The sequence below is a fragment of the Amborella trichopoda genome, chromosome 7, assembly GCF_054954075.1.
Source record: "Amborella trichopoda isolate Santa Cruz 75 chromosome 7, AtrichopodaSantaCruz75HAP2 v2.0, whole genome shotgun sequence".
NCBI lineage: Eukaryota > Viridiplantae > Streptophyta > Magnoliopsida > Amborellales > Amborellaceae > Amborella > Amborella trichopoda.
The window spans coordinates 16235374-16258901 of record NC_142342.1 but is presented as its reverse complement, the minus strand read 5'-3'; the positions used below and the strand labels follow the sequence as shown (position 1 = coordinate 16258901).

Here is a 23528-nt window from a genome sequence, read left to right as displayed (position 1 = left end):
TTGCCCATGTTTAGTGTTAAGAAAGGACAATTAAAGGTACTTTTGATAATTTTACCCCTAAAGAGGTATTTCTGTAACTTACGTTGGTGCCAATTTGGGGCTAAAGTTACCAAAGTACCCCTAATGGTAATGATTTCTCAACACAGAGCAAGAGCAATTAACTTTTCAATGTTTTCTTGAGAAAGTACTTCATTAATATAGAATTAAAAAAACCTGCTCGTCAAATCGAATTAAATTATTGTAAGGGGTTTCAACCCCTTTTTTGATATTTTCCCCTTATTTCATTAATTAGATTTTTTATTGTATGCTTCTAATTAAATTATTTTAAGAAACAATAGAAGTTGAATTTGATTAAGATGAAGGTCACTCTAATCTATAGTTAGCAAGCCTCTGTAAAACACAAATATTTTATCTTTTTTTTAAAAAAAAAAAAATTTCAAAAAAACCTTCTTTCCTATGACTTTATTTCTTCATTAACTTAATGTTATTGAATTTTAGTTTAAAGATAAGTACATTAACAGTGGGAGTAAATTAAGAATCTTGATTTAACAAAAACTTCCATAAAAAATTTCACCAATGATTTCCCTTAAAAAAAATGTACGAAAAAAATATAAGCAATATGTTCCTAAAAGGAACTAATTAAAACCATCATATATATTAAAATAATAGACAAAATTAGAAGAAGAGGAACCTAATGAAAAATCTATTATTTTATTTTATTTTACACCCATAGCGTCCTTATAAAGAGCATTAGAGATTCAATGATACTAAAGATTCAAGTAGCTAGGAATTCAGTGCGAGATTTAAATTTTCCTTAGCATTTGTTTTTTTTTCTGCATAGAGAAGTTAATTAATTTCATATTTTATTTTTTATTTATATATTTTATTGGTGCATACAACATAGCATTTTACATGGGCCACTATTTTACACATTTGGGTCTTTGCTTTTTCTGTTAATTAGCTGCAATCTTATATTGAAAGCATTTTTTGTTTTTTTTTTTTTTTTTTGAAAAGTAACCTTATACTTTGGTTCACAGTTCTTGTTATTTGCTAATTAGTTATTGTGTTTGGTATTGTTGTTGTTGTTTCATTTTGTACTCCCAATAAATCTACATTATATTATGTGATGTGACAAAAGCATTATTGCTGGATTTATTGAAAGTTTCAACAAAAAAATTGTTAAGTACTACTCTAAAGACACTAGTAACGCTATAAAATTATTCTTTAATAACTTTATTATATCTATACAATAGCTGCAAATCTTAAATCCTACGTCATGTCATCTTTATTCCGATTTTTTCCCTACATTTTTTTTAACCAAATTCAAAATATTCACAATTTTATGGCTTACCTTATTTTTTAGCGATACTTATTTTTTACCTGATTTCCTTCGACTTTTTGAAATAAAACTGACTTGTTACCGATGTTACTGCCAATATTTTATTTTTCCTCATCTTGTTAACTATGCTCTAATCTCCTATCTACAACCCACCCCAAAGATATTCGGTTCAGGTTCTTTTCTAGCTGCATGCCATGCATCCTTGCCCTTAACCATAGTATAATATATGAAAAATAGGCAACACAGAACTTCTGAAGTCAACCTTCAAGATGGAACTTCATTTGGAACAGTGCTTATAACTCAAAAGGTTGGGAGTCGGCACTTTCAGCTACTACATTGTTTTCTATTTCCTAGGTGGTTTAATGATTGAACAATTCAGTGGCTTTCACTTGTTAAGAGATATGTTGTATCTTACTCTTGTTTAGTAGGTCTCAGAACCACCAAGCCATAGAAACGAACTTTCATAGACAATCAATAATGCAATTCTTCAACTTTTTCATAAGATTTGTCATGTACACAATCAACTAAGACTTGTTCCCAGAGCTCAGTTGTCTAGCAAGAAGGAGGAGGCCGATCGCGGAAAATGCAGACAAGGCAGTACATGAATAGCCAAGGGCAAGCAATGCTCCCCGCAGAGACTGCATCCATACCAGCTTTTAGACATGACCCTGATATTTGGCCAAATAAAAAAAAAAGAATCTTTACTACTTACCCAAACAAATTAAACCCACCTTGGCTAGTAGCAAAGCATTATCATTTGCATATTGCAGTGAACTCTCTGGTATGCTCGAGATACCTTGGCTCAGTTCCCACGAAATAATTCTGAAAGAACAATAATGGAGATAAATCATTGCACAATTCTTATTTCCTAATCATAAAGTGACAAGGTTAAGTAACAAGGATCGACCCAAAAACAAAACCAATTGCAGCTCCAATATTTGCCTTCTCAGGAGTCAACGCGACTTGCAGTTCCCCAAACTGCAAAAGAAAAAGGCCGCTACCATCAAGATTTTGAAAGGCGTATGGCATGAAAATAATCATATAAAAGTATTAAAACGACAGGGCACTTTGAACATCCTGCTTTCTTTTGTGGGGGTCTCATTTGTTGTGAGAACTGGTCCAGCTGTGAGAGCCTTTCCAGCTTTCGCCATGGCCTTGGCTATCTACAACAGAAGATATCAAAATGTGAATGCTTTATAAGATTAAAATCATCAAATAAAAAGCCTGAAAGTGCAAAATACAGATATAAATACAAGGGCATTTAGGTATGACTCAAAAAATCAAATAGGAAAACAAATTCCTTCACCAATTGAACAACGTGGCATACAGTCAGCGTGTGAGTGAGACACTATTGATGGTTTAAGAAGGTCTGTGCTGTTTTTGATACTTTTACATGTATCCCATTTATCAAACAAAAGAAATTTTAGCATTAAAACTCTCATGTATCAAATTGTTTTTGATGGATTCTCATGCATCAAATTGTTGCTTTCACTTCAAGTTCAAGAGAGAATTAGAATAATTGTGGGGAGACAAACTTCATCAGAACTCACTTGTCAGTGTTTGACTTTTAGATGACAGTCAACCATTCAACCGCTACTTTGGCCACACCACATGTTTTGGTTAATATGCATTCAATGTTTCACTGAAATATGGTAGTTTTGTAAATGCGATAGAAATTGGTATTTTCAGTTTTCATCTCACACAAAGTCACGGCATTTTTTAGAGTGTGTGCACACCTGAATGGGGTTCTAGGCATCAAAGAAGCCACCAAAACATGTTGTGGCTATCACCTGAAATGCCACCTCAACAGCACTGAAATGTAATTTCGGGTGGTATCTAGACAAGCCCTTGGCATTTTGAGAAACAATCAGAGGACCATTATGAAGTTCTGGGGCAATAGTTTGTTTCAGTATAAAGTCTCCTAAGCTCAAACAAACTGATGCTCACTCTCCCTTATGGCGTCACTCTTCCTTCTGGTCTCCAAGGGTATGACTGTCAATAAGCAGTACGCTGAAAATTGCCTCAATTCCCCAAAAAGTTTGGTCATACTGTAACGGTTAACCTTCAATTATATTCATGTATAAGAAAACTCGTTATCACATTAGTGCAAGATTTGTTCTGACCTGCAGATAATACAATCAGTGCTGCTTTTGCACATCTAGGTTAAGCCAAGAATAGGAGATAGATTACTCATATACTTAGAATGCTGATTTCAAGAATTAAAGCATAATGAAGTTGTTCCAGTTTAACTTGTTAGCAGGCTGAATATAAACCTGAACATTATATAACAATATAACAGGTAAGTTTGGATGCCAGGCATATAACAGAAAAATAAGGAAATTAAAAAATAAAGGTAATTTGAAACCACGACAAAACTTAATAAAATTCAAAACTTTAGATTGTACATATGGTTGCTCCTTAACTATGCTGGGAAAGGCCACAGAAATTATATCATCAGGACCCCTCAGCAGAGGTCTACCTTTGTTGTGTCCTGTCATTTACAGTGCATATATCATTGAGTGCCCATGGGTAATTAAAAATACTGAGCGCACATAGCAAAAAGTCGAATTGCAAAAAATGTTTTTGGATTAGTTCAAGTCAAGGATGACTGTATTCCAGTTATTCCTACTCATCAAGAATCAAATGAGGTTGAATCACTAAAATGTGACTCTGGAAGAGCGACTCAAAGTCAATTTAAATGAGTTACTTTGAGATGAATGGATTTACCAACTTGGATCAAACACGACCATGGTTCTTTAAGGACCCTTAAATCTGGTTAAATCCAGAGCAAAAAGCGAGACATAGGAATCTTCAGGCTCTTAAGAAGTGCTATTTCTTAAAAAGACATGGTAGAATTACAAGCTGGCAAACCAAGCCTCCTCCCATGCTCAACCACCCACACCATCTAGCTACGGCTTACGTTGGAATTAACCATTAAAATTATCATCAAGGAAACAGTCATGGGGCTCTGCCACCACCCAGTGGAGCTTGTTTGAAAAACACAATAGATTGACCTCCTTATAACTGCTTAAGAGGTCCACTGCTTTGAAATTGTTAAAGAGAACAAAGGGCTCAGGAACTCACTTGTTGACCATGGAATGGTCCATTTAAGGTATTCAAGGCATTAAAAATAATTGAAGATAAAAAACATTTAAGGTATTAAGCTCCGCATCAGGAGACAAAATTAAACCAAATCAGCCAAAACACCAGTTTCAAATCACACTAGTCATACTAAGGTTGTGGCTTTCTATACTTTCTAGGTTGCTTAAATGAAAAAACAAAGGTTGCTTAAATAATATGACAGTCTAGTGTCCACTAATAACTCAATACAACAGTAAAGGGGATAAAGAATTTCAAATCTCAATAGTCTTAAATAGAAGCAAGCTCCATTTGCCACAAGAAAATACTTAAAGGAAAAAAGAAAATGTTCATACAATTGAATTACGGTCGATATGAACTCTTTAATATTCCTGAAGAAGAAAAAAGTCAAACAAAAAACTAAGGCAAAGAAGTAGAAGATGAAAAAGAAGAAGAAGAAGATTGATATAAAAAAAGAACAAAAGTACGAGAATGAGAATGATCACCGACGATAAATCCATTGAAATTGACTTTTTCAGTAAGTAGAAGAGGAATGTGGTAGTTGCAAAAAAAACCTTTTGTAGCTCGCCTTGACCATACTGTCCCATGGTCTCAAACCTCCTTCCAGCAGCTAAGAATCGTTTTCCAAGTGCTGCATTAATTGAAAGGAAATGTCACAGATATATTAGAGAAGATCAAAGACAAACTAAATTAAAAGAAAATGAGTAAGAGTTATAATCAACTTGGTTCTCACTCTTACCTGACTTTGCATTATCAGTCAGTGAATCATGCAAAGAGGGAAGCTTACTTGCTATGCTACAAGAAGTTTGAGCATCAGCCAATTCCCATGCTCTAGAGAGATTCAAAAGCATCTCTCCAAGCTCTTGCCCGCACTGAAAACAATGAGAAACTCCAATTTGCTTCAAAAGTCCAGATCCAGATAATGGACCAGTCACAAAAGTTTTCCAGATAATGGACCAGTCACAAAAGTTTGCCAAAACTTTTAACAAAATAAGGATTGAATCCCATTAAGGAACCCATTTGATTTCTTAGCAATTTAAGAGCTCTTTCATCTACCCAAAAAAAGAAAAAAAAAAATAGAGCTGTTTCATGTACCGTTCCAATTATTTCCAACTTTATGAGTTCTAAAACAACATTAGCACCAAAAGATAAACGAGCATAATACAAGATTAGCACATTGCAACAAAAGGAAATAGAAGGAACTTACTTCATCAAGCACAGGTCCATTAGACAGATCAAAAGCCGCATCGTTAAGCTGCATAACTTGCACGAAAAGAAAACACATTGGTAAATTAACCATGGGGAGTTTCAGAAAATACTATGAAACCCAAATTGCACTTACATCGATTCGAAGATCGCCCGGGAGTTGGGAGAAGTAATCAGGAGGAAGAACCAAGCAATCCTGAACAAACCATAAAACTAAATGGCTTTTACGAATTGTGGATAAAAACCAAACTAACAGAAAATGAGAACTGAAAAGCTTGGACATTGGTATCAATAAATTACAGCAACTTGTTGAAGGAGTGGAAGAGAATCTTCCTTGAGAGAACCGGGTTGGTTTGCTTCTGCAATTGCTGAAAGTTTGACATGAAAAGCTCCGGTGCTCTTCAATGGTTTTTTGGAGGCTCTGGAGAGAGGACCAGGCGCTGTGACAGTGAGGAAAAGAAGAGTGGGGATTTTTGGAGGGGGGAAATGGGGTGGGCGAGGAGAAAGTGAAGGGGTTGAGAGAGAAACAAATGAAGTGGAGACCATTGTTCCATGCCAAGAATGACAGTGGGATTTGATTTGGAAAAGGAAGGCAAGGAAAGTGGATAAGGGTCGAATTTGAGTCCTTCCATGTGTCTTCCTGACCCCTACGGAGTATCAAATCTTTCGTTTGCCAAAAGATTTGGGCTTGTTGGCTCCATGACCCTGATTTGAATCAAAATCAAATTATTGGTTATGTTAAAAACTGGTTAGTCAAACAGGATTTGGTTGGATAGTTTTGAACAGCAACGAGGTTATGCAAATCTTATATTTGCATCATCTTTTTGTATAACTTGGTTTTCTTTGCATCAAACATATTTATAGGGATTGTATGCAACGAGGTTATGCAAATCTTATATTTGCATCATCTTTTTGTATAACTTGGTTTTCTTTGCATCAAACATATTTATAGGGATTGTATAGCATGAGACCATTTACTCTTAGTATTATCACAATTATTTATAACCATTTGATATGAAATCTGATAGCTAGGGTGCATCACAAAGTTGAAAAAAATTTATTTTGAACTTTCAGCTTGTCATGGAATAAATATATAAATATAATTTCACATGTAGTGGTCAAGATTAATTGTGACCTTCTTGTAACAAAGGTAAATGGTATCATTGTATACTTTTTATATTAATATAAACAAACAGTTCATCGGAAAAGAAGAATGTTTAAGCATGTTGTTTCCCATGTTTGACAAACATAATGGAAATTGGCCGACAGAGAAAACACATCAAACTTTGAAATTTTGAGATAGTTTCTCTCTCGAAAAATTTCAAGATAGTTTATCTCTCTAAAAAATTAAAATTTGATATAGTTTCTCTCTCTAAAATTTTTGAGACAATGTCTCTCTCTAAAATTTGAAATTTCGAATAGTTGACGATGTCTCTCTGAAAAGTTTTTGATAGCGCTTCTATCTCTAAAAATTTTTAGGTTCTCTCACTAAAATTTTAAGATACTTTTCTACCCTAAAACTTAAAATTGGAAATTGTTTCTCTCTAAAAATTTTGAGATATTTTTTTACTTTAAAAGTTTTAGGTAATTTCTCTCTCTAAAATTTAACATAGTTGTTAATATTTTTGGTTTGAAAAATGCATAAGTGTATATCAAAACAACTTTGGTTTTATTGTTCTTTCCTAAATTGTTTTGTAGAGAGAGAAAGATGTGGGTTTGAGTCCCACATTGAAGAGAAGAGAGTTTGTTGAGGTATATTTAAGAACACGCACTCCCATATAATATAGTCTAAGTACAAAGGAGAGAGAAAGATGTGGGTTTGAGTATCACATTGAAGAGAGGGTTTGTTGAGGTATATTTAAGAATGCGCACTCCCATACAATATTGTCTAAGTACATACAATATAGTCTAAGTAAAAAGGAGAGAATAAAGCTCTGCATGTACAGAGCACGTGAAGCATGCAACATGCACGTGCGAGGGTGCAAGGGAGCTTGATGCCACATGCTCGCCACATGCGAGGGTGCCAGGGTGCTTGATGCCACACGCTTGCCACATGAGATTGCATGAGGCGACGCCCCTCACCCAACAGTCATCAAGTGTATACATGAGGCGACGCCTCTCACCCAGCAGTCATCAAGTGTATGCATGAGGCGACGCCCCTCACTCAGCAGTCATCAAGTGTATGTAACTCGTGTAACTTGTAGTTGTTTTGGGGTACATGTAAAACACATGTAACTCCTCTTGGCCGTCTTAAAGACATGTAACTCCTCTTGGCCATCTTAAAGACATGTAACTCCTCTTGGCCTTCTATAATAAGGGCCTTCCTACCCATACGATTTTGGGGACACTTAAAACAATATTTTAGCCTCTCTCAATAGATCATTATTCGCAATTCCAATGCGCAATTCAGTGGGCTAACTCTCTCTCTCTCTCTCAACTCGATTTTCTCTCTTTCTCTCTCTAATACATCAAGATTGGTGTCTATTATGTGGATTCCAAGCTCGGGTCCATAAAGCTTAAGAATATTATTATAAGACCTCTCTATTTTCCTGTATCCGGATGATCAATTGCGCTTCTTATGCATAACAAATACTCAATCAAAGGGAGGCAAATATTATTTTGAGATAGCGCTCCTGCCTGTCCGAAAACAAGAAGAGTTCGAGATCCTATTTTTGCAAAATGTACAATTTTTTTTCCCCCATTTCATCCAACAATTCAAGACGATATTTATGGGTGAAAGAAATGAGATTGTCATGACTTCTTTGAAGGTCACGAATCACGACTTTACTCGACTCGGACGTTTCAATGACCTGAACTTCAAGAGATGGCAGCAAAATGTCCTTTTTTTGCTTACCACTCTCAAAGTGGCTTACATAGTCATCGAGTCAATGCATGCACCACCGCCACCATCGGATGACTCCATCGACGAGCAAACTTAATTATACAAGAGATAGATGGAGGATGACTATATATGCAAGGGTCATACCCTAAATGCCTTGGAGAACCCAAGCTATAACATGTATGCCTTCATTGGCATAGCAAGAGAGCTTTGAAAACTTCTTGAAACCAAGTACCTAACCGAAGAGTCTGATAACAAAAGATTTCTAATCTCTAACTTTTAAAATTTTAAATTCATTGAAAACAAGCCTATACTCTCTCAAGTATATGAGGTGTAACTTGTAGTCAATGAACTTAAAGATTGTGGGATTTCTTTAGATGAATATTTCCTAGTAGACCCATTAATTCATAAGTTACCCCCATCTTGGAGAGAGTGCCAAAAGAATATAAAACACAAGGAAGTTTTCAACTTCAAAGATTTCTTCGCATTGAAGAAGAGAACAGACTTAAGGAAAAGAAAGATGAATCAATTAATCTTCACTATAAGGCAAACCTTGTTGAGCAAAACTCAAGTGCTCTTTTTAACAAGAAGCCTTTCTTTTCTAAGGTCTATAATAAAAATTATAATAACCAAAAGTCTAATGCCAACAAAAATGGCTTATTTGATGGAAAATGATACTCATATGATGGGATGATTAAAGTTTGATCTTGTTAATGAAATGAATAAGTCTTTTGTGCATATTGTTACTTCTTATAATATAAGACATGGTAGATTAGAACATGTTAATTATGTTTCTATTAAATCTCTGATTAAATTAGGATTAATTTCTAATTGTGATGAATTACCTAAGACAAATGTGAGGTATGTGTATAAGCTAAAATTACTAGAAAATCATTTCAATAGAAAGAAATAGTGAATTGCTATGACTTATATATAGCGATGTATGTGATTTAAATAATGTTATAACTAGAGGTGATAAAAGATATTTTATTACTTTTATTGATGATTTTTCTAGATTTTTTTATGTTTCTTTGCTTAGACATAAAGATGACGCTTTCAAAAAATTTAAAGTTGTCAAAACATAAGTTAAAAATCAACTTAGTAAGAAAATCAAAATTATTAGAAGTGATAGAGGAGGCAAATATTTATCAAATAACTTTAATGAATTTTGTGCAAATAATAACATTATTCATCAAGTAACTACTCCATATATCCCTCAACAAAATGGACTAGCGGAAAGAAAAAACAAAACTTCAATTGAAATGGTGAATGCAATGCTTATTTCTTCTTCATTGCCTTTGAATTTTTAGGGTAAAACTTTATTATCTGCATGCTTTAATTTGATTTAAAATTCCATATAAAAAGAGTGATAAGACCCCTTATGAGCTTTGGTTTGATAAAATACCTTTTTTGAACTTGTTTTTTGGAGTTGTCTTGCATATGTTGGACTTCCGGATCCTAAAAGAAATAAATTGGGTCTTAGAACATCTAAATGTGTTTTTGTGGGATATTCTCATAATAGTACAGCAGATAGAATTTTCAATCTAAATTCTAACACAATTTTGGAATCTAGAGATGTTAAACTTTTTGAAAATTTCACTTGTAAAAGTAAAGTGAATGAATCTAGTAGAATGCAAATTGAAAATGATCATAATGTTGATGAAGAACATGTAGAAAATAATGATAATGAAATAATAGAACCAAGAAGATGTAAGAAAATTAGAGGTGATCCATCTTATAACTTTCGACCAGACTTTTATATTTATCTTGTTTAGGCTAATCAAAATAAAATATTAAATTCATTGTTTATAGCATCAAATGCGGAGGAAAATCCTACATTTCTAAATGAAGCTTTAGCATATCAAGATGCAATTTTTGAAGAGAAGCTATTAATAACAAAATGGATTCCATAATAGCTAATAAAACTTGAAAATTAGTAGATCTTCCACAAAGTTCTAAACCCATTGGTTATAATGGATTTTTAAAAGAAAAATGAATTATGATGGTTCTATTAATAAATATAAAGCAAGATTAGTTGCTAAATGTTTTAAATAAAAAAGAGACATTGATTATTTTGACACATATGCACCTGTGGCAAGAATTGCTACTATTATATTGCTCTTAGTAATAACCTCTACTTATCATCTAGTCATACATCACATGGATGTAAAAACTGCTTTCTTAAATGGTGACTTTGATGAAAAAATATATATGGAACAACCCGAAAGGTTTGTAATACTAGATTATGATAATAAAGTTTGTAAATTGGTTAAATCATTTTATGGACTAAAACAAGCACTTAAACAATGACATAAGAAATTTGACAATGTGTTCATGTCAAATGGTTTTAAGAGAAATGACGTTGATAAATGTGTGTATAGTAAGAAACTAAACTCTTTGTGTCATTATTTGTTTATATGTGGATGACATGCTTATCTTTGGCGCTAATCTAGAAATCGTGGAGTAAACTAAAAAGTTCATCACATCTAACTTTGATATGAAGGACTAAAAAGTTCATCACATCTAACTTTGATATGAAGGACTTAAGAGAGGCTGATGTGATACTTGGTATCAAAATAGTGAGAAAAAAAAAAGGTATTAACTTTGATTCAATCTCACTACATTGACAAAATTCTTAATAAATTTGAGCATACTAATAGTAAGTCAGTCTCTATGTTTATAGATCATCATATTAAGTTAAAGAAAAATAATACGAAATGTATATCTCAACTTGAATATGCTAAGATAATTGGTAGTTTAATATATGCAATGACTAGCATGAGGCCTAACGTTGCATATGCAGTGGGGAAACTTAGTTGATATACAAGTTGCATAAGTAAAAAGCATTGGGATGCTACATCTCGAGCATTAAAATACTTGAAAAGAATTATCAATTATGACATGAAATATGTGGGTTATCCTGGAGTGTTGGAAGGGTATAGTGATGCTAATTGGAATAATGAAATCCAAGATTCAATATCAACATCAGGATGAATATTTACATTAGCAGGTGGTGCGATATCGGGGTCAAATAAACAAACGTGTATTTTATGCTCTGCTATGAAGTCTAAAATTATTGCTTTAGACTCTGCCGGCAAAGAAGACGAATGGCTAAAGAATTTGTTATATGACATTCCCATATGGCCAAAACCAACAACTGCAATAACAATATATTGTGATAATCAAGCTACTATTGCCAGAGCTTGTAATGACGTATATAATGAAAAATCTACACATATTGCAAGAAGGCATAACTCTATTAAAATGTTAATTGGGATGGAGTGATTAGTGTACAATATGTAAGATCAAAGGAAATTCTGGCTGATCCTTTAACTAAAGGCCTTGTATGGGATGACATTAGTAAGATGTCAAAACAAATGGGGCTAGAGTCTATTGATTAATCATCTACAATGGAAACCCAACTTAATCTTTTGTAACCTCAAAATGCGAAGTTCAATATGGTAAAACAAACTGTACATATTGTTGGTTTGGTCACTAAATGACAAAATATATTAAGCACATATTCATAAAAAGTCCATATGGTGGATAAATCTAGCGATGACCTGTATCCTAATAGGATGAGTTATGCTCTTAATGTTGTCTATGGATTATATAAGTTGGAGTGTTTTATATATAGGAGCACTCTTGATAGACATATTTATATAAGTGTGAAAGTGAGGTGCTTCCTATGAGATGGACTCGTTTTTAGAGAACTTATGAAATTGGGATATAAGCATATGGCCCAAAATGTGCTGACAGCTAAAATGACACCAGAGAGTGGCTTTTAGATGCACCCGTGCATGAAGAAGAAAGAGAGTGTATTTTAGATGCGCCCGCGTCTTGACAAAGGACAGAGAAGCACTTTTAGATGTGCCCGTGCCTAGGCGTGAAGAGAGAGCGAGAGGGGCTTTTGACGTCCCTAGGTAATTTGGGGTTTCACTTTTTACCTATCGTTTTTACTCTTGAGAGAGCAAATAAGAGAGAGATCCACAAAAAGTGAATTTAAAAGGGATCTTCTTGGAGCCATGGCTAGCTCTTCTAACTCTCAAGGTAGCCTTCACCTTTATTTTCTTTATACTTTCCATATGTTTTGATGGTCTTTTCTTCTTTCATCTCTTCTTATTTCTCCATCGCATTACATTTGTTTATTATTATGCTTGAATGCCTCTATTTAGTGTAATCTTGATAACTTGATTACTTTTTGAACATATCATGATCATGTCTATTGCATCTACTCAAGTCACATTGGCAGTTGTTTTAAGAGGGGCTTCATCTACTACGTTTGGCTCGTGAAGGCCATTCATCATTAGCAATCTGGGCATAAAATCATTCATAGTCGGATAAGGTGGTGTTGTTGATTGAGAATCTCTATTACCTCCCTACTTTGTCTTCCTACCCCGACTTGTAATGCTTTGAGGCACGGGAGGACCTTCCACGGCTATACTTGCTTGTGATACTGTCGTCTCCAACGCATTTAAACCAGCTCTTTTTAGAGCTTCATCTTGCATACACTTCTTTTCGCTGCGACTCACTGTTATACATAATTTTTGACATACTTACATCCCTGGTGTAAATAAGAAGAGAGCCCGTGACGACCTGGTTCTATTTGTACCCAAGACACCACCAGATCAAGGGAACACTACAAAATAAGCCTAAAACTAAGCAACCTTGGAAGGGTACTATCACGCTAAAAATAGACCTTATAACTATAGCCCTGTGTTAGGCGCTTCAAAACAATACGATACCACTTCCATTACAATTAGAATGTTAAAAAACACTCAGAGATCAAATTTGGGTTGAATCGGACCTGACAGGAAGATTTTGGGCAAAAATTATCACAAACGGGAAGTTTTTACGCTATTGCGGTGTAGCCTCACCAAACCAGTCCCCAATCATGGAGGCTACATCCTTGACATATTGGAATGATCTGCAAACACCCACACGTCGCTCGTTTGTAGTCAGAACAAGCTCAAATTCAAACACAAGCTAGGTTTCGACGACCCGATCATTTTGACATCTGGCACGCATCGTGATATGACCCAAAACAAAAAAATTTTCTTGAGAGAAGATGAGTTCAAAATTATATAAATCAGAGCTTTTAAAGAAAATATATCTCGAACTTCGTGAAGCAATATCTCGAGATTTGTACATCGAATCATCGTAAAAACAGGTCCGATGAGACCGTATCACGAAGGGCTGCAAGTTGGTATAACATTTACACTCAATCTAGGGTCAGATAATCACAAATTCCAAGATTGAAGAAAAGGAAGATCGGCCGGTCGTCGGAATCCCATTCTCCGACGATATCCCGAATTCAAAAAGAACTTCAAGCAAGAACCAAAACGGACAAAATTTGGTGCAAAACGACTATGGTAGTCTCCTCTTTAATTTACAATCAAAATAAAGACTTGAAACACCATGGATCACATTGCATTGACGGCCAAAGTTCACGATCTAGCTAGATTTTTACCTCTCGGGGAAAAGTATGTCTCAAGACGATCAAAAGACATCAAACTCCTCATAATCGATAGGCATCAAGACTATGATGATAGATGGTCTGAATCACCACATAAGGAGGTGAAAAGGTTTCCAAGACCTGGCAACAGTGAAAGGCCCCTCAGAGATTAGTACAAAAGGTTTAAGGAGCATTTTGGTCATTATTCATAAATTCAAGATTTTATTGTAATTTATTTTAAATATGATTTGGCTTAGCTTTGAGCATCCACCCCTATTCGATGGGTCCTCTATATAAACAAGCTTAGGTCAATTGTAAAGGGTTGGATCATTCATTAACGAAATAGAGGCATTAAGCTTGTATTCACATGTCTTTTGCTTTTAACCCTTTGATCCAGAGGCAAGGAGAGGGAAAACTTTCAGAGAGAGAAAATACTCCTAACCCATCCTGAGCACGCAATTCCATTCTCTCTCTTCTTCTCTTAGGTTAGGCCATACCTCAACCCACTCTCTCTCCTATTTCTCAATCTCTTTCTCCACTCGTTGCTTGCCTCGTGCAACAATCTAGACCCGTGACAAGCACGTGTTCCCATCTCTTTCCCTTTCTTTCTCGCATTCTCATTGTGTCAAAGGACGTGGAGTCATGGAAGCCGCGATTCTGTCTCCCTTTTCAACTTTCCCTTCGCGATTCAAGCGTAAATGCAATAAATATGTGGCTCTGAGCAGCATCCCACTATCCGACATACGCTCAACTCAATACCCTTTCGAGTCAGCCCAAGAGTTCTAACCCTTGGACCATCACCCTAACTTCCTCTCCGTGTAATATATTTGAGCTCCGAGGAACACATACATTCTCCCCCTCACTCACTCACGTGGAGTCTTCCTAAGTCAATAGTCAAGAGGGATCTAACTCTTTAGCTACTCTGATCGCCTGAGCGCATAGTATTTGCACGGATAAGGGGATTCTTGTCCTTATTTCTCTCCTCATTCTATCTTTTGCCAGCCAGCCCCCGCATTTGAGCGAGCCTTTATAGAGGAGTACAGAAGAATCCGCATTGCAGTTTTCAGTGTGAGATAATGGAGTGACCTGTTAAAACCTGAGGAGAGTTCGTGTTCAAACCGTGATGGCAGACAGCCAGAGGGCTTTGTAACTGTTCTAAGAGGGTGAATTGCTCGGGTGTGTCCCCGAACCCCAAACGACGAGGTAAGGGCCTAAACCCACCCATGGAGTAAAATCTCTCTCTTTATTGGTTCTTATCCACACTTAGAAGGGCAGGCGTGTGCACATTCACATGTGCGGATCCTCCGTGGTTGTTTCAGAGAGGATTTTCTCTCGCCATCCGGACGAGGAAAAACTAGGCCTTGACCAACTGGTGACTCCACTAGGGACACGCCACCCTATGTTAGCTCATACTGTTATCAGGCAAACTCTCTTCTTTCTCTTTCTAAACTGCAATGGAGTCTCATTGCTCCTCTTTCGTCCAAGTTGGGGAGTTCATCATCCGCATATTTGCGACCTCGCCTATGAAGAGCAGAACAACTAATCCTGCTTCTCCCCTGTCCTCCTCAAGTGGCCTGGCAGGCCCTACCATCCTAGTTCAGGCTAGGAAAACTAGGGGAAAGGGTACTCAAACCCCTTCTCCCAACCTTCTCTGACATCAAAGGGAAATCCATTGATGTCAGCTGCATGGTTGGCTCTGTGACCACCTATTTTCATACGCACCACGTTACTGGCAGGCATCTTGCCAATCATAAGTCTAAAAGTGGTCCGAACACCACTTCTCTTCTTCGCTCGATGTGTCTTGATAAGGCCACCGTCTCAACGGGTAACCGAAAGGTAACCCAGCTCGCGCTTCACAAAGGTGTCGCTAGCACTAGCGCCTCGCCGCACACACCACACTTTGGCGCTTCCTATGCCAGCTCGGGCGCTCTCAAAACTGCCCCGTGCACATTCACACATGTCAATGCTGATGGTTTAACCATCACCATGATGAGACGGGAAAGGCAAATGCTTACCCCGGTCTCCTCACCTGCTTCGGTCTGTTGAGACTTGGACTCATTACAATTGGCTTTCGAGACACCAATGCCTCGCATGTTAATCTTGTAGCTCGGGGCAGCCCAAAGGCTAGAACCAAACGAGCACATAACTTTCAAGGCAATCGAAAGTCTTTCAAAATAATACACATGCATGCTGAAGGCCCTAATGCCACTCCAACTAAGAAGTTGAGTATTTTAAATAATCAACCTTCCACTTCACGAGGGTTTCGGTGACAAACCACCCCGAACACTATTGTGGGCCATGCACATACTTGCAGCTCCGGTGACTATACCAGCGGAAAAAGAAAAGGAGCGTCGAAAGTGCCGCTCACAACCCCCAAGCCGCTTAGCACATGGTACTCAAAGAAGTTCCCTTCAAGAACCATCATGTTTACTCTTCCTTCCTTATACGCACGAGCTAGCCCTCGCGGCAGGACTCAGGACAAGAGGATACCCTCAAAGACGACCAGTCAGCACCCCCCTTCTCCAGGCAAACCTAAGCCTCCAAAGCTGAGTACGAGCTCCCTTCTTCCTGGAGGTGATATGTTACAGGAGGTGATCGACTTTACCCTCATCTCCATAGGGCAAGCCAATCGAGAAGGAAGTCAAAGTAAATTCCGATTATGGGAGAAGGTCTACTGGAATCTACCAATTAAACGGATAAAGAGGATGGAAGTGTCGCTTCGAAAGCTCAAAGTAGAGTCTTCAATCTCATGGGACCTGCTAAAACAAAATCGGTTCTACCTATTGGAAAGCACAGAGGAACCTAAAATCAGTGAAATTGTTCATTGCTACGTCGTCGACGCACAGGAAGATGGACTCACTCCATCCAATCCATGACCCCAAGGCCTTCACGAGCAAGTGAAGGAGATACGGCCCCAAGGCCGTCTTGAGCCCATTCAATTTGAATGATGGCCCCAAGCCTAACAATGATGAAGCCCCAGCGCTGTTGGATACGACATGAGGGAAGCATTAAGGAACTCAAAAGGAGGGACCCCTTCGAGTTATGGAGCGTGCCATATGTTGGTATTTCACTAAGGATGTATATCAGCTCCAGTTGACCAAATACGGTTGCGGTCAGGGAGAAGTCTAAAAACCAACCCAGAGGCCAGCCCCATCTAAAACCCTGAAATATCCCAGACCGCCACTGATCCCCTATTCGGATCCAACTACTTCCATCCATAAACTACCCATCATTTTGAAATACCCTGGACCTCTACCAGTCCCATACCCAGACACCTTGCCTTCCCACGCTAAAATTTCTACACCATCGCAACTCTCACCCCGTCTTGCCTCGCCTACACCCGCCTCAGCCGCGCGGTCTAGCCAACCTTTTATGCCTGAATCCACAACTACGACTGACTCTTCCCTAACGATTGTAGCAAAACCTTCCTCTTCAAAAACCTACCCATTGCCATCTGCCTCTTTAAAATCAGTGGAAAACCAAAGAATCACCCTTCCTGACAAAGTCAAATACGATGTCATTGGGCACCTGAGGAAACTGCCAACTCTCCTAGGTATCTATGATGCCCTCATGTTGTCTAAAGACTTTCGAATGGCCTTGGTATTGACGCTCTCTAGCCCTGAAGTATAGGAAACGGAAGTCGAACGGGTCGAGCTAGACCCTACAATACTCAACACTTGCATGGCTATCATGTTTTCAGACGATGACCTACAGCTAGGAGAGAAAATCCACAATCGATCTCTCTTCATGACTGGTGAGCTGCACGAGTGTCAGGTCAACCGAACCATGTAAGTAGGAGGATCAGCAGTGAACCTTATGCCTCAAAGGATTCTTACCCGGATGGGGTTAAGTCTGGAGTTGCTTGAGCCTACAAGTCTAACGGTTCAAGGATTTAATCAGTCGGGAGAAAAGCCTGTTAGAACCATCCGTCTTAAGCTTTAGATTGGGGATTTGAACGGTTGCACATTATTCCATGTTATTCATACGGACACCTCTTACAACATTCTACTGGGTCATCCTTAGCTACATGATTATGGTGTGGTTCCATCCACACTTCATCGGGGTTTCAAATATAGTCGGGATAGAAGGCAACACACGGTCTATACGGAAAAAAGGCCATTTCCCGTTGCTCAGTCACATTATGCTGATGCGAAATATTATTTTGTGAACCCAATACGCTCCCAAGAGCCGGCATTGCCTGTGAAAATTAGTGCGGACCCAAAATTGAGAGAGACAACACCAACTTCTCATGAATACACGGAAGACATGACAGGATCGCTTAATCATCTTTTCCAAGAAGAAAAGAGATATGAAAAAATAATCCCTTTGACACTTGTCGATGGAAATTTTCCCACAACCCTGAAAGACACACTATGCCAGAAAGATGAAGGAGAAACCTCATCATCTATTCCCTTCATACGAGAATCTCTGCCGGTGGAATCTTCTAGTGAGCATGGCAAGAAGAAAGCTACAAATTCTAGCCCGCTGACATCTACAATCACTCATGCTCATGAAGGCATGAAGGTGTTACAATCCCCATCCCCTTTCTCAAAGCTGAGACGATGCGCATGACTGAAGAAAACCAAAAAGCCAACCAGAAGGCTTTGTATATTCCAGTCCCCCTAAATGGGGAGAATGACTCTTCCTTCACTCCTCAGGACGACTATCCCGTAAAGAAGCTCAAGTTATGACAAATACCTAAAGTCCTGCATATTGAAAAGGATGGTGTAAATTGGTCTCACTCCTTCCCAATACATTGGCACGACTCCCCCAAAGTCCTAAAAATCCCTAAAGGCCTACCTATCCTAGTCCTTGAAAAGGAAGGAGACGATGTCAAGCTCACAAACCAAGTGTACCACATTAGAGACTCCCAAAAGAACCTGCATTTTCAACCTCCATGCCAGAAGCTCGAATTGCTTGTCAGAAAGCAAGAAGTGGTCCGTCCTCCCCCATTCGTGACTTCACTAGAACCTTTGATCAGTAAATATGAGCCTCAAAGACGAGTCTCGATTATCATGCCAAAGGAATATGCACAAGATTTGATTGTCCAAGTGGAGGCTATAAGAAAAGGAAAAGCTATGATGAAAGAGTTTGCCCCCCTGAAATCGATTCTCGCTCCTTTATCGAGTTTCATCTCATTAACCCAGGAAACAATTGTCCAAGTAAACCCACGACGTAATCCTCTTTAAGATGTTGAAGTCATACCCAGATGAGACTTACAGCCCCAAGGCTCATCAAATCATGAGGAAGATGGATTCCGAGCCATCTAACAACCAAGGGTTGAATGATGGCAAGGGGATGCTAGCGCCCTTCGCTGTCATTGAAACTACGATGTCTCAGTATAATCAAAAGGAAGGCCTTGGTTACCCAGAGCCACCAAGCCTACCCCCGTGGCTCTTCTTCACTGAACAAATTTCTCATGTGATGGTGTCACAAGAGCTGCCACCGTCCTCAGGAACTTACTTATGAGGAAGTCGCTTCCCAAGAACCTCAAGTGATGACAGAGGTTAACCAGATCGTTCAAGAGTATGCGGGCTCAGAGGTCGAAGAAACAAAAGAAGAAATGCCACTTGCGGGGCAGACAGTTGAAGCGCTTGAAACTCACTGGCAGACTGTCGACTCACCACCCCTTTGTGAAGAAGAGATAGAAGAAGCCCCGGAAGTCTTGGAAGACGGTGGCTAAGCCACGACTGATGACTTAGAAGAAGTAAATTTGGGTGACGATACCGACCCAAGGCCTACTTTTATATTAGCCATTATGCCTCTCGAAGAAAAGAAGGAATACACTGAATTCTTAAGTATATCGGTTTGCCTGACATTATGAAGAAATGACGGGTCTTGATCCTCGGGTGATAGTCCATAAATTAGGAATTGATCCATCCTCCAAGCCTGTCAAGCAAAAATCGAGGAGGTTCAGAACATATTTAGAAATCCAGATCGAAGCAAAAGTTAACAATCTTAAAGCGACACATTTCATAAAAGAAGTCAAATACCCAAAATGGTTGGCTAATGTTGTGCCAGCCAAGAAGAAAAATGGACAAATTAGGATTTATATTGACTTCCGTGATTTGAATTCATCTTATCCCAAAGATGATTTCCCACCCCCCTTCACAGAGATGCTGATCGACTCGACCTCCAACTGTCAAGCATTCTCTTTCATGGATGGCTATTGTTGCTATAACCAAATGAGGATGGCCCCATAATTCCACTGCTTTCCTAACTCCAAAGGGAGTCTTTTGTTACACGGTGATACCTTTCGGTCTCAAAAATGCCGAAGCCACCTATCAAAGGTCTATGACCAGTGTCTTCAAAGACATGCTCCACAAGGAGGTCAAATGCTCTGTGGATGACCTTGTCTTCAAGTCCGACAGAAGAAGCAATCACATAAAAATTCTGGGGAAAGTCTTCGAGAGACTTCGCCTCCATCAGCTCAAAATGCACCCCTTGAAGTGTGCCTTTGGCGTATGATCTGGAAAATTCTTGGGATTCATTGTCAAGAATCGTGGCTTGGAAATAGAACCTACTAAGATTAAAGACATTCAAGAAATGCCACCGCCAAGAAATCTGCAAGAGCTCAGATCTCTTCAAGGCTAACTAGCCTACATACAGAGGTTCATCTCTAACTTGTCAGAACGATGCCAGCCCTTCTCCCATCTCTTGAAGGACGCACCCTTCGAATGGGATGAGGCGTGTCAAACGGTCTTTGACAATATTAAAAGTTATCTTCTAAAACCCCCAATTCTTTCTGCACCAATTTAGGGGAGACCCCTCATTCTATATGTGACTGCGCTGGATGAGTCACTTAGAGCGCTGCTAGCCCAAAACAATGAGGAGGGAACAGAGACAGCTATAGCCCTAACCTTCGCGGTATAGAAGCTCTGACACTACCTGCTCGCACACCCGGTTCGGCTCATTTCCCGAGCAAATCCTATAAAACTCCTCTTGTCGTGCCCTTGCCTGTCTGGCTGATTCGCAAAATGGTAACTACTTCTCATGGAGTTCGACATCATGTATGTGCCATAAAAAGCTGTCAAAGGCCAAGACCTCGCATACTTCCTAGATGCGCATCCTCTACCAGCTGGTACCCCCTTGACGGGATGGGAGATGCATTTTGACGGGGCATTCCAATTCGAGAAAGGAGGTGCGGGAGTGGTGTTCTCTACCCCTCGCGACGGCCTTATTCCTCTGTCCTTCTCTCTCTTAGGGATAGAGTCATATAATGAAGCCAAATATCAAGCACTCATCATAGGCTTGGAGATTGCCTCCCGTATGGTCCTGAAGTATATGAACATCTACGGGGACTCCGAATTAGTGATTAGACAACTCAAAGGGGTATATGACATAATGAAAGAAAATCTCAAACCTTACTTCAATACTGGCAAGTCATTGATTGTCGAATTCAAAGAGGTTACTCTTGAGCACGTACCGCGAAGGCTTAATGCACAAGCCGATGCGCTCACCAAATTAGCGGCAACTATCCAAATTTCACTAAAAGGGGTGACGCTAGTATGGGTAGCGAAATGGAGATGCGCCAAGTTCGTTGATGAACCCAACGAAAAAGACAAGGAGCAATTATTCAAACAATGCCCTCTTTACCCATTCGGGGCAGACATCGCTGATGAGGGAGATGCATGAACCTCATACTGCTCCCCAAAATCCTCCATGATTAAAGAGGAAAGGAAAATGAAGAAGAGTCAGGACCGTCAGAGCACACTTGCGCAGAAGTAGAGCCAGTAACTGACTGGCACACCCCCATCAAAGGTTATCTGCAGCATAATCGGCTTTCCAAATATCCTATTAAGAGAAATAGGATCCGAAGGTCAACGACACAATATGTGTGTCATGGTGATACTCTATTCCGAATCTCCTACAATGATATGCTACTCCGATGCATCGATCAGGAAGAAGCATACTGCATGCTCAAAGAAGTCCATGCTGAAGTCTGTGGAATGCATCAGCTCATCCTAAATTGTACAACATGATCATCAGGATAGGCTACTATTGGCCTACTATGAATGTTGACTCCCTTATGTTCGCAAAGAGCTGTCCGGTATGTCAAATTCATTCAAGCTTCATCCACCAAGCTCTTGAACCTCTTCACCCAATAGTGGCATCTTGGCCCTTTGCTCAGTGGGGCATAGACATCGTAGGTCCCATTGATCCACCTTCTTCCTTGAGGCACGTATTCATACTTGTCGCCACAGATTACTTCTCTAAATGGGCTGAGGCAGTCCCTCTCAAAAAATTTCTCGGAATTTCGTATGTCACCATATCATATACAAATTCGACGTGCCTGACCTAATCATTTCTGATAATGGCCCCTAATTTCAAAATAATCAAATTGACAAACTGGTTGATCAGTACGGGTTTACGTGGAAAAACTCGACCATGTACCAACCGACAGCTAATGGTTTGGCCGAAGCTTTTAACCAAACACTTTGTGACGCCCTAAGAAAATCTGTCTCCAGCACTAAAAGAGATTGGCATGAAAGGCTCTCCAAAACTCTATGGGCTTACAGCACTACAGCCCGAGGCCCAACTCAGTCGACCCCTTACTCTCTCGTATATGGGGGTGAAGTTGTGTTGCCCTTAGAAATTCAATTGCCTTCCCTCAGGATAGCCCTCTACTAGGGAATGATAGATGAAGAACGGGCTACCCTTCGCTATCAAGAACCAGATAAACTTAATGAAAAGAGATTGCAAGCACAATAGAGCTTCGAGATTCACAAGAATCGTATGCAGTGAGTCTTCGACAAAACGGTCAAATTAAGATCGTTCGTGAAAGGAGAACTGGTCTTAGCAGTAAGGAGACCTATTTTCACTCATAGGGAAAATTCGAACCAAAATGCGAAGGCCCATTTGTGGTAAAGAAGGCCTTTCCCAATGGAGCCTACACGCTGTTCAATTCCAAAGGGGAAGAGGTTATGCCCCTAATCAACGGGAGATACTTGTAAAATTATTATCCCTAAGCTAAGGTCCAAGCTACACAACCGTTGAATTGTTAGCACGTCCTAGCTATACAACACTAAAGTACGTCATATACGGTCTCGAAGGCAAGACCTAAAACACACCTCTCCAAAAAAAAAAAAAAAACAAAAAAAAAGAGTGAGAACGCTGCAAGCTAGAAGGGAAGGAAAAAGAACAATCTCATGCCATGAAAAAAAGAGGAGTTACAAGTTACAAAGTTTATCACCTCAAAAGATACAAAAGGAGGCAGAAGCATTCTTCAGAAAAAGTTTCACAGATCTTGGGAAGGATGAGAAGTCGTTCTTTCCTGACCTTCAATAACAGCCGCCACTGGGTCTTTACTCCTGGAAAGCCTTCTCACTTTAGCCATATGACCTTTAAGGTCTCTCAAAGCTACAAGGTTGGCCAGATACTCCCGACGTCATTCATCCAACTTGGAGTGTTTTACACCATATTCAAGAGACAAAGCATCTATAGTCGACATTAAGGTCATCAGTTCAAAGGCAGAAGTCGTACTAAAAGATGCAAGGTGAGACTTCTTCCGAAATACTTCGCCCTTCACGCAAGCATAATTGGCTTCCAAAGCCTTTAGTTGCATAGATTCCCCATCAAGAAATCGTGCA

The 23528-nt window shown here is 38.9% G+C and overlaps 1 protein-coding gene across 4 annotated transcripts; it reads right to left on the bottom strand.

The window, feature by feature from the left end:
• Nucleotides 1–1787: 1787 nt before the first annotated feature.
• LOC18426006 (LOW protein: ammonium transporter 1-like protein) lies at nucleotides 1788–6274 on the bottom strand. Of its 4 annotated transcripts, none has more exons than XM_088872500.1 (9): nucleotides 5945–6274; nucleotides 5781–5857; nucleotides 5646–5701; nucleotides 5178–5310; nucleotides 4993–5069; nucleotides 2407–2502; nucleotides 2247–2317; nucleotides 2071–2161; nucleotides 1788–1977 (listed from the first exon to the last, which is right to left on the bottom strand). In XM_088872500.1, exons 3-9 carry the CDS (start codon nucleotides 5697–5699, stop codon nucleotides 1864–1866), a joined length of 636 nt encoding a protein of 211 aa, XP_088728626.1. In that variant the 5' UTR covers nucleotides 5700–5701; nucleotides 5781–5857; nucleotides 5945–6274; the 3' UTR covers nucleotides 1788–1863. The 4 variants fall into 4 exon arrangements, with proteins under 4 accessions (XP_088728626.1, XP_088728625.1, XP_006830602.1 ...); XM_088872499.1 differs by having other exon boundaries at nucleotides 5781–5840; XM_006830539.4 differs by having other exon boundaries at nucleotides 5646–5693; nucleotides 5781–5840.
• Between the last annotated feature and the right edge of the window lie 17254 nt (nucleotides 6275–23528).

Excerpts from the sequence above, each read along its gene's own strand:
- LOC18426006 (XM_006830539.4), bottom strand. The coding sequence starts at position 6,190 with ATGGTCTCCACTTCATTTGTTTCTCTCTCAACCCCTTCACTTTCTCCT. Across the intron at positions 5,694-5,780 it reads CGGGCGATCTTCGAATCGAT|CTTAACGATGCGGCTTTTGA; the intron begins GTAAGTGCAATT and ends CAAGTTATGCAG. Across the intron at positions 1,978-2,070 it reads ATGCTTTGCTACTAGCCAAG|TCTCTGCGGGGAGCATTGCT; the intron begins GTGGGTTTAATT and ends GTATGGATGCAG.